General features: G+C 40.2%; 1 protein-coding gene across 1 annotated transcript in view; it reads left to right on the forward strand.

Annotated features, from left to right (window-relative positions):
* Positions 1-12,282, forward strand: part of TRPM3 (transient receptor potential cation channel subfamily M member 3) — a 355,262-nt gene that overhangs the window by 285,851 nt on the left and 57,129 nt on the right. The window contains exon 9 of the mRNA XM_081940262.1: positions 8,620-8,692. Coding sequence (XP_081796388.1) covers positions 8,620-8,692 — 73 coding nt within the window. The remainder of the gene's footprint in view (positions 1-8,619; positions 8,693-12,282) is intronic.

Genomic DNA, 12,282 nt, shown 5'->3' on the forward strand with positions numbered 1-12,282 from the left:
GCCACCTGGTCCAAGATAGGATACAGCTGCTCTTGAATGAATTTGTGCAAAAGTTTTCCTGGTCATAAGTGCCACCTGTTCTTTGAACATGAGCTGTTGGTCCAGGAAAATCATCAGATTATTCACCAATCCCAAGACATCCAGCAATCGAAATGGCCACAGACAACCAGTCTTCTTTTCATCCAGATTCTTCCAGCTTTTTCTTCAGTTTTTTTTTTGTTCTCTATATATACATTCACATAATTATTATTCTTTGTTTTTCTTTTTTACATTCATAATTCTAATACATTTATCATTCCATTTATAGCATTGTAATATTACATTCGGGTTGTTTTGTTTACCATCCCTCGCCTATTTTGACACCACCTTCTTCTCCTTTCTCTACTTCCTTCCTTCCTCTTTTTCCTTCCTTCTTCCCTTACCTCTCCCCTCCTCCTCTCTTCCTCTTCCCCTTCCTACCCTCTCTCCTTCTCCCTTCCATCTTCCTCTCCTCCTCACTATCTTCCTTCCAGCTTTGAGGCACTGAGATAAGACAATGACAGCATTCCTTAACATAGGGTCAAGACTGGGCATTATCAGTATACTGAATGGGTGGCTTTAACCAGTGGCTTCATGTATATGTAAAATATGCAATCAAACATTTCCAATCCAGTAAGAGCCCCACTAGCCATTGAGACCAATATGTTGAAAACATATTTCTAAGGACTATTTGAACAAAAGCAGAGTAGAAAGAAAAATCCTATGATAAGTGTACTGAACCCTGTAACACCCCAGACGTGAGGGACTTTGGGCTTGATATCTTCCCTCCTGCACTGAGGGAGAAAACATCATGCTTTCTGCTCTGAAGCCAGTCCTGAAGGATACAATGATCAATGAAGTTGAAAGTCACTGAGAGAGAAAGGAGAATCAGGACTGTTGCCCTGCTCCTGTCCCAGTTCTGCCCAAAGTCATCAACAAGTACAGCCAATATTTTATCATTATTATACCCAAGTTTGAAGCCTAAGTGAAAGGGCAATTTACTCTGGCCTGTTTCATCCAAGGCCCTCACCAATAAAAACCAATTAGCACAACATTTATCTAACTACACATGAAGAAAGATAAAATATTGTTTTTTATTCTATTGTAATGGATTATTATTAGTTGAAAAAAAAGAAATTGCTTACAAATGCATCCTTACAGCCAATTGTGGCCTGTCAGCAACCAGCAGAGCTGGCAGCAGAGTCAGACAGTAAGGAGGTTGGAGAGGAACATGGGCCAGTCCTGGGGGTTGAGGCAAGCTCAAACGAGGGCTCTGTGTTGGATGCAGAGAGAAAGTTAGACAGCAGTGAGGCAGAAGAGCAATTGGAGCCTGTTCCCAGTGTGCGCCTGCACAGAACTGCCAGAAGACAAGAACAACTAAGAAAGCAGGGTCGACTTAGGAGTAAAGCCACACCTTGGAGGTGATTGTCCCCTCACATAGGAAACAGAAGAAGAATGAACGGGGAGTGGGTTTTTGCAGGAAGCAAGTCGTTCATTTGGTCATTTCAAGAGTAGAAAGTTCTGTTTGTGACTATAAGAGACTCTGTGTCAAGTTTGCCTTGTCCTGCATTTGGAAACTAGTTATCTGGCAGTGCTCCAAACAAGATAAGGTGCATGTGGATAAATATTCCTCTGAAATACTGTTTGCTAAACATTGCTGACTGTGAATGAAATGAATTCACAGTCGTGTAAATGAAAGAGGTTTTGCCAGGACCAAGACGTTGCTTCTTGCTTTCTAAGGAAGCCTGGGTCAGAATTCCTTCCTCAAGGAAGGAGTTGAGGAGAAAAGGGATGAACCAGAGATGCACATAAATATTAAAGTACATAGGTGGTCTTCAACTTACAAATTTTCATTTAGTCACCATTCGAAGTTACAGTGAAAAAAGTGACATGACCTTTTTTCACACTTATAACTGCTACTACGTTCCTATGGTCACATGATCAACATTCAGACCCTTGGCAACTAGCTGATATTTATGATGGTTGCAATGTCCCAGGGTCATGTGATCACCTTTTGCAGCCTTCTGACAAGCAAAGTCAATGGAGAAGCCCGATTCACTTAACAACTTTATTACTAACTTAACAAATTCAGTGATTCACTTAACAATTGGCAAGAAAAATGGAGTAAAATGGAGAGAAAAAATTACTTCACTGTTTTCCTTAGCAACAGAAATGTTGGGTTCAATTGCGGTTGTAAGTCAGAGACTGCCTGTATATCCTCCAGGCAATTGTGGATTGAGTGAATATCATAAAATTGCTTCACACTTTTTAAACTTGAGTGTTAGTCACTTTGGATAACCTTGTATGTGTGCGTATGTGTTCCTTTGAGTCAGTTTTTGACTCCTGGCCACTGCATTGAAAACTCCCTGCAGTTTTCTTGGTAACATTTTTGAGAAACGCTGCTTCCTAGGGATGAAAGAGTGTGACTGGCCCAAGGTTACCTAACTGGCTTTTGTGCCTAAGGGGAAAGTACATTCACACTTTCCCAGTTTTTAGATTGGTTAACCACTGCACAAAATTGGCTCTTTGAAATTCTGGAGAAAGATATTCTCTTAGCGCAAAGGACTGAATCCAAGACCTATACACAAAGCTGGCCAAACTATTTGAAAGGACGCACAATTCCAACAACTCCTTCCTGTGCTCCTGTTTCAGATATATGTATAGGTAGTCCTTGTTTAGCTACTACATTTGGTACCAGTAACTTGGCTGTTAAGTGAAGCAGTGACTAAGTGAAACAACAACTGTCCTTATGATCTTACCTGAGTTTTCTTTTCCTTTACAGACCTGCAAAGGTCTTAAACTTGAGGAATAATCAGAAAATTAATTTATCATTACTATTGTAACTGCAAACAGTGGCTAAATGAGGCATTCGTTTAACAAAGACTATGTATAGCACACATTTGGAAGCATAGAAATATATCCTGGAAAGAGGAATATTTTCAACTTTGTCTCTCTTTTTCACCAACACTTATAAAGACAGCCCAAGAAATCAGTGTAGAATTTCAACTTACAACAAAATTCTATATTAATCCACTGCTATTTTCCTCTTCCCTTGTAGAATTAAATGAAAAAAGTAATTTTCTTATTATACTTTACTCTGTAGACAAATTAAAGATTATCTTAAATTGGCTGTTTTCCTAGTATAACTAATGGTGCAAATAATCTCCACTTTATCAAATTTTGAGAAAGCTGAACACATATCAAAAAAAGATAAATGAAAATCTAATTCAGAAGAATTTATTTAAAATAGGCATCCTTTCATATAAAGTGGAATTTACATATATGTGATTATTTCCTTATTCTGTGCCAGAGCTGTTTTCTCCTGTCATTATTCATAAAAATATGTTTAATATATTGGCCGCTCCTGAATTCAAAATTTCACTTACAGTTAATAAATCATAATTTTATAACAAGAGAAAGGATTTCTGTGCAGTGTTAGGGAAAACGTTTTTCATTCAAAGTTCCAGCAAACTATAAAAGGAGATGAGCAAAATACCTATATAAGGTAATTGTGTATTGAAAAAGATAGCAGAAAACTATGTAAGTTTATTTATTTAGTTAGTTAGATTTACAAGACCTCCAAATGCTTTAGCGATTATGGGCAATGGGCAACAAAATAACTATTAAAAGGCAAATAAAAAAACAAAGAAAAATAGTCTTCTTAAAACAGTACCAGTAGTCCTCATTTAACAATCATCCATTTGGTGATCATTCAAAGTTATGCCATTTTTCCCACTATTTATTAGTAGCAGTTGGTTACAGTCAGCAGTTGTTGGGCGCAGTATAGCTGATTAATCACTTTAGCATGATATTTCTTAGTGCTTATGAAAGTGGGGAAACACTCTGTAACTTCTACATGCCTGTTAATGGGGTTTTATTACACTTTTCTTCTAAAATGTAGAAGACTGTATGTAGGTGTGAGGACTCATTCATTCTCATTTAATTCTCTCTTCCAAGGGACAATTGTATCAAAATATTCAGGCAGGCATACTCAACTCAATCATTATTGCTGCCTACACACCAGAATAGAATTACCATTCAAGTCTGAGAAACTTAATGTATTAATAACGTAGGCTGCAAATAGAAGAGGCTATCCTAGTAACATCTCTTATCCTTAAGCAAAATAGTTTTTCATTTATAATTTACATCTGCAGCAGTTAAATAAATATGAACAATTGTACTACTAGGCCAAATATTTGCTGTGATTGCCTTCAAAGTGAAAAAATGAAACTGCAGCAAAATGCAGACTGCTGGATGCATTATCATTCTTCGTGCTTCCCAAGAAGACATTAGAATGTAACTCAGCTTTTTCCTTTTATGCCAGTAAGACAGACATTATAACAAATTATTTGTTATAGCCATCCATGAATCATGGACCCAAGCAGCATTCTTATTGCAGCAACACCTGTGCTACAATGTTAGCAGTCTTGGTATTTCATCTAAGGTAGAACACTGAAGAAGAGCAAAGACTTGGAACATTTTAATTGGTATGTAATTGCTTTTTTCAGGCATTATACCTAGTCTTCAACTTACAGCCATTTGTTTAGTGACTGTTGCAAGTTACACTTTAAAAAGTAACTTCTGACCATTTTTCACACTTAAAAATCGTTGCTGTATCCCCATGGCCCTGTGATCAAAATTAAGACAACTGGCGTGCATTTATGACAGTTACAATGTCCCAGGGTCATGTGATCACCTTTTGCGATCTTCTGACAAGCAAAGTCAGTGGGAAAGCCAGATTCACTTATCATATTACTAACTTAACAACTGCAGTTATTACTTAACAACTATGTCAGGAAAGGTCATAAAATGGGGGGAAATTCACTTAATAACTGTCTTGTTTAGCAGAAAATTTTGGGTTCATTTGTCGTTGTAAGTCAACTCTAGTAATAAATACAACACATTATTATTAGTATAGGTTTATATTTGTAGGTTTATATTCTGATACGTTTATCTTTGTGTTTTTCTGTCTTTATGCTATCTGTACAATGTTAATAAAGTGTATATATAAAAATAAAAATGTGGAATAATACTGGCCCCAAGACAGCTTCCTGCAGCACCCCTCTCATTAAGCTCTCCAACTCAATATAGAAATATTAATACCAAACCTCTGAGGATCATTAGCTAGGCGGTTAGTTTCACCTGTCTGCAGTGCCATTTGAACCACACTTAACAGCTTTCAAAAACGTTCCTATTGTCTGCTAAAGTGGTTACCTTGTCAAAGAAGAAAATAAGCTTTGTCATACATGTTCTATTTTTGAGAATTTTTTAAATCTATTGTTGACTCTTAGCAATCATAGTACAGGTAGTCCTTGACTTATGACCACAATAGAGCCCAACATTTATGTTGCTAAGTGAGAAATTTGTTAAGTGAGTTTTGCCCCATCTTACGACTTTTCTTGTCACATTTGTTAACTGAACCACTGCAGTTGTTAAATTAGTAACATGGTGATTAAGTGTATTGGGTTTCCCCATTGACGTTGCATGTCAGAAGGGTGCAAAGGGGATGACACGACCCTGGGACACTAACCGTCATAAATGTTGTCAAGCATCCAAACATAAATCACGTGACTATGGGGGTGCTGCAATGGTCATAAGTGAAAAATGACCATTGATAGTCACTTTTTCAGTGCCATCGTAACTTCAAACGGCCACTGTTGTAAGTTGAGAAATACCTGTACTACCTTCAAAATACTTAAAAAGGGACTACTTTTATTATCTGTTTGAACTTCTTTCTATGCATATTAGGGTTATCAGTAGATGATTTTCTAGTATCCCTTTTTTTAAGCGAGAGGAAGGGGGAGGGAGGGGGGAGAGAGAGAGATCTAGTTCTTCAAAATTCCTTATTTGTAGTTGACAGAATTGGAGTTGATACCTAAAAGGCCCAAGCTATATTGAACAGGTCATCCACAGTGGGTATATCTTCTTTTTTGGCAAAAGAGCCAGACTTCAGTTCCACACTTACTATCTGATTGCTGGAGCCATGAAAGGAAGTCAAAGCTTCTGGATGCTGTCCTCAGTGCCCAACGTTCTATGGTCAAACTAGTAGGCCTATGCTTCTCTTTTTCAGTTTCCCTCATGGATCATCCATCACACAACTAAAGCAGTCCCAGCTCTAAATTATGCCCAAAGCCCAAATGAAATATGCCTTGTTTCATAGCATTTACATAATGCTAAACGTAAAGTTAAGAACCGTGCGAGTTTCTTATTTTAAAATAATAGATATAAATTTTTAAATGCTTTAAGTAGTAAGCATGGAATCCTAATATACTGTAAGAAGAGAACACATTTATTTCTACTGAGAGTACACATTCCATCTCAAAACATGGCTGCAGCTCTCAGAGCTATTTCATAATTGCTGCATTGTATATGCACAGACGAATAATAGTAACTATATTTTATCAATTTAACTTAAATATCCAAGTTAATTTGTATCCATTCCAGTCCCACCCAATTCTTAATCCGTACTGTTCACTTTATAGAATGCAGCCCCCAGGTATCTCATTCAAAAACCAAATGCATCTGTCAGCCCCAAAAGATTCTGCCCTGCTGATATGCATAATGCACTTATTTGAATAGACTTTTCTATCCACAGTTGCAGGCATCTACAAGCCTCATCAGAGTGTATCATTATTGGCAAGTGAATGTTGATGTTCTTGTTCTCTCTTCCCCTTTTTGCTACCTATTGATTAATTTGAGGCTGTATCATACTTCTGGTGTAAGGGTTCACTGCATATTTGTTGTTTGATACACAATTGTTACTTAAATGAAATCCTATTGTCATTGGTCTTAGCACAAATACAGGCATTAGTAAAAATAAATGTAATTTTGAAGAGCATTTGTTTGTGTATTCAGCACATCCTTTTGTGAGTGTTGAATGCTACTTTTCTGTTGTTTGCATACAGGAAAATATACTCGCCTGGTTGCTATGGTAACCCCATTGATCTTATGTTAACAAGCTTAATACTAGATCAGTGTCACTATCCACAACGAAAGTTGATAGTGATGTATAATCTCTATATCCCATGTTTCTGCTTTATTAGATTATTTTTAACTACTGCAGAGTTCTCTGACTCAACTTTAATGAGGAAATTGTGATTTACTGTATGGTTAGGGAACATTGTATAGGACAGTGATGGCGAACCTTTTTTAGCTTGCGTGCCAAAAGCGGGGGGAGCACAGGGGGATTGTGCATGGGTGTACCACACCCATAATGCTATGTGCATGAATACAGTGCGCATGCACGCATGACCAGCTCCCTCCCCTGTTTTTGGCATGCTTTTTTCGCCCTCCCCAGGCTCTAGAGGCTTTATAGGAGCCTGGGGAGGGCAAAAACAGCCTCCCCCGTGTGTCCTCCCCCCGAGGCCCTCCGGAGGCTTCAGGAGCTTCCCTGAAGCCTCCGGAGCACAAAAAAACAGCCCGAAGGGAAAACCGGAAGTTCGGGAATGGCTCCAGAGGGTTAAAACCAGCCCTACAAACAAACCAGATATGACTTCGGTTTGCTTGTAGGGTCATTTTTTTGCCCTCCGGAGCCTTCAGGGAAGCCTCCTGAAGGCTCCTGAATGCTCTAGAGGGCTAAAACCAGCCCTACGAGCAAACCGGAAGTACATTCCCGAACTTCCTGTTTGCCTGTAGGGTAGGTTTTTCACGCTCCAGAGAGCAAAAAATGGCCTCGAAAGAAGACCGAAGGCTGAAGTCAGCTGGCCAGCACACACATGCGTGCTGGCCAGCTGACAGGGCAACGCCTCGTGTGCCCTGACAAATGGCTCCACGTGTCACCTGTGGCATGCGTGCCATAGGTTCACCATCATGGGTATAGGATTTCACTTGTGCTACATGGGTAGAAGAAACTATACCTGCAATTTTTTCCTATGCATCCTAGAGTCAGATTTTAGAAGATGCTTATACTGAATAAATCTGTACTACAACGTATCCATACTTTGAAATAGATGAATAGTGGAGACATAGTACTACAATACTTTTAACCAATATAAATCCTAATGGTATTTTTGCTACAAGTTTGAACACTGCTCCATTAATGGCTTTCTGCAATTTCGGTGTTTTAATTACCCTCAATAGTTGACAAAGAAAAGGAATTATTATGAATAGTGGAAAATATTTTGCATATTCCATATAGAATTCATATAGCAATAGCACTTAGACTTACATACCGCTTCATAGTGCTTTACAGCCCTCTCTAACTGGTTATACAGAGTCAGCATATTGCCCCCAACAATCTAGGTCCTCATTTTACCCACCTTGGAAGGATGGAAGGCTGAGTCAACCTTGAGCCTGGTGAGATTCGATCTACCAAACTGCTGGCAGCCAGTGATCTGCAGAAGTAACCTGCAGTACTGCACTCTAACCATTGTGCCACCACAGTTCTTATAGCAAATCTGAACAGGAAGATGAATCTAGATCTATTAAATCTTTAATATTTGCTATGTATTATGAATCGGTCTTCCTGTATTGATATAAACCAATTTTGTTTGCTCCCAATATCTCTGAATTCAGACTCTCTGCAAATTTTACATATTGTTTTAATAGCTATCTGTATTTTAGTTGCACATGTGAAATTTTTTGTTTGTTTTTTCATTTCAGATTACAGTATTTCGTATGGGGTCAGAAGGACACCAGGATATTGATCTGGCTATCTTGACAGCTTTGTTAAAAGGTAATGTAATTGTTTGCCTCAACAAGCCTATACTAAATCTACACAGCAAACTCTTACAAATAATGGTGTAACCCACCAACAATAGAATTTAGAACAGACTAAAGCTGGTTTAATGGCAAAGCACCTATTTTGCAGGAGCTTCAATGATTGCCAATACTCTTCTGGAACTCATTCAAGATGATTCAATAAAGATTAACTATTATAAAGATCTTTGTGGCGTGGGCTACTCTTAGGACCTTTTGCTGAAAATATAATAAGTCCTTTCAGTAGAGGGGACTGGGGCCTATAGGACAATCTTCTCAACAGCAGCCCACTCACTTTGGGATACTCAATGTCCCAAGATCAGAAAGGGCCCCTTTTTTGTTATTCAGAAAACAAGTCCAAACTTATTGAACTTTTCAAATGGAGAGACCCAGAGTTGGGTTGTTCCCGGTTCGACCCCGTTCGGCTGAACCGGTAGTGGAATTCAGGCCTGGATCATAGAACCAGCAGTGACCCAGGCCTGCCACGCCCCTGAACCGGTTCCCTTGCTGCTGCTGGGCTGTCGCCATTTTGGTTTTTACTGATTGCGCATGCGCAGTTCACTGTAAATTATTCTGCGCATGCGTGAAGAACAATGTACAGTGAACAGTGCACAAGGGCACAGCATGTGTCTGGCACAGGCATGGGTTGCAAACCAGTAGTAAAATCGGCAGCAACCCACCCCTGGAGAGACCTCAGTACTGCATAGTAGTTCATATCAATGCAATTGTGTTCGGATTTTGTAAAGCTTTTACACTTTCTAATTTTTATTTTTTTTTCAGCTGCCTGGAGTCTAATAAATAAATATAGTATTATAAAATATGTAGGAATCCAAATTTTGTTTTAAAACATCATAGTCTTATAAATATCCCTTTCTTACATCTATACTTTTTTTCAAAGAGAATGTTAAGGGGAATAGGTTAAAGGCTAGATAGCTTTGTTTGAAATCCATTGTATGTTTGATAATCAACATGTGATTATATAGGAAATTTGTAGCAAATTCTAAATGAATATAATCCAGGGGAAATATATTCTTCTAGAAGGCATGAATGGATGTATTGGAACAAGGTGAAAGCATAGGAAGTGCCCACCGTGAGTGAGAATTATTATGGTTTGATATATGACTGGAAAACATTCTTATAATTCAGTAGTGCCATAAAATATGACAGAGGTGTGAATATAAATCTAAAATGATGATTTACTTGATGGCTTATGATATATTGAAAAATTAGAAAATAGAATGTGGAAGCTGCATGAAAGAGAATAAAATGTTATGGAATGCCACAGAAGTATGTACATTCTAATGGGATGCTTGGTGCAATGGTGAAGTAAAAATGAAAAAGTAAAAGAAAAAAGAAAAAGAAAAAAGAAAAGGTAAAAAGTTTTACCAAATGAGTGCTGTTGGTAACATTAATATTGCCCCTATCTTCTGAAGTTGCATCTATACATTTAGATATTCTTAATTCAATTTATGTTATACTTTAAAAAGATATGATTAGAGATTTTTTGTTAACATCTGGGGGGTGTTTCTGGAAAGGATGCAGAACACAGCTGTTTCACAAGAGGTTTGCTATTTTAGTTGCTGCTTATTTTCCCGTAGTCCTTTCATAAGTATGAGTCCAAATTTTTGTACTGTATGAAATGTTGGAAGAAGCACAGTGGATCAGTGGTGGGTTGCCAATTTTTTTACTACCTCTTCGGGTGTGCTCCTCTGCACGCTTGCGCATGCGCGATGCTTCTACGCATGCACAGAAGTGTCCGGGCAGGTGGGCGGAGCCTCCCACCACCGCTACTACTGGTTCTCCCGATCCGGGCCAAATGGGAGCAACCCACCTCTGCAGTGGATGGTATACAATATGTTCATTTCCATAAGTGCTACCTCATCCATGTTGTATTCATTGAAGCATATTGCTATGATTACCTGACTCTGATATTTTTGGTTTCTTCTAGCTTGTTAATGTATCATGACTCATGCTCACAAAGCATTTGTCCTGCAGCTCTGGATGAACATTGCTACTATTCTCTAGCCTGATGCAAAGGGCAATGCATATCAACCATGAAATGGTTATAATTCAATTTCATTTGATTTGAAACAAAAATGCTGGAGTAAGCTTAGTAGCATGTATTGAGAGATGTGCAGTTTGTGAATGCCATTTCTGTATTTATTTATTTATTTATTTATTTCTTGGATTTCTAAACCGCCCCCTCTCCCAGAAAGGGACTTGGGGCGGTGTACAGTCAAATGCAGATAAAAATACAATAGTAATATAAAACAATTAAATACATTTGGATGGAGGAGATAAGGCTGTGCAAGAAATAAATAGACTATAAAAAACCCTAAAAACACCCCAATTAAAACCCAAACCCAATTAAGATATATCCCGGGAGGTAAACTAAGAGAGTGCCAGGCCAGCTGATTGAAATAGGTGAGTCTTTAATTTCTGACGGAAGGAACGGAGGTCGGTGGTAGTTCGAATGTCGGGGGGGAGGTCATTCCAGAGGGTTGGGCCCATCACAGAGAAGGACCTACTCCTAGGTGTCGCCCGCTGGCATTGCCTAGCGGACGGCACCAGGAGGAGTCCCTCTCTGTGTGAGCGGATAGGTCGCAGGGACGTGTGTGGAAGGATGCGATCCTGCAGATAACTAGGTCCTATGCCATGGAGCGCTTTAAAGATGGTGATCAGTACCTTGAAACGCACCCGAAAGGCCACAGGTAGCCAGTGCAGCTCGCGCAGGAGAGGTGTTACGTGGGAGTAACGTGTACTCCCCATGATAACCCGCGCGGCTGCGTTCTGAACTAGCTGCAGTCTCCGGATGCGTCCCAAGGGAAGCCCCATGTAGAGGGCATTGCAGTAGTCCAGGCGAGACGTCACCAGCGCATGAGTGACTGTGCCCAGGGCACTCCGGTCCAGTAGGGGGCGCAATTGGCACACCAGGCGAACCTGGTGGAACGCCCCCCTTGCCACGGCTGCCACATGGTCCTCCATTGACAGCCGGGCATCAAGGAGGATGCCCAAATTGCGCGCCCGCTCCACAGGGGACAGTTGTTCGCCCCCTATGGCCAGCGATGGCGTCAGCTGGCTGAACCGAGGTGCTGGTACCCACAGCCACTCAGTCTTGGAGGGGTTGAGTTTGAGTCTGTTGTCCCCCATCCAGACCCCGACGGCTTCCAAACACCGGGACATCACTTCGACAGCCTCGTTGGGGTGGTTTGGGGTTGAAATGTACAGCTGAGTGTCATCAGCGTACAGGTGGTACTCAACCCCAAAACCACGGATGATCTCACCCAGCGGCTTCACATATGCGTTGAACAAGAGAGGCGAGAGGACCGACCCCTGTGGCACCCCACAAGTGAGTGGCCTCAGGGACGACCTCTGCCCCCCTGTCAACACACATTGCTTCCGGTCGGAGAGGTAGGAGCCGAACCACCGCAAAACGGTGCCTCCAACTCCCATCCCCTCCAACCGGCGCAATAGGATACCATGGTCGATGGTATCAAAAGCCGCCGAGAGGTCTAATAGGACCAGGATAGAGGAACAACCCCTATCTCTGGCCCTCCAGAGATCATC

The sequence above is a fragment of the Natrix helvetica genome, assembly GCF_964273705.1.
Source record: "Natrix helvetica genome assembly, chromosome: 2".
Lineage (NCBI taxonomy): Eukaryota > Metazoa > Chordata > Lepidosauria > Squamata > Natricidae > Natrix > Natrix helvetica.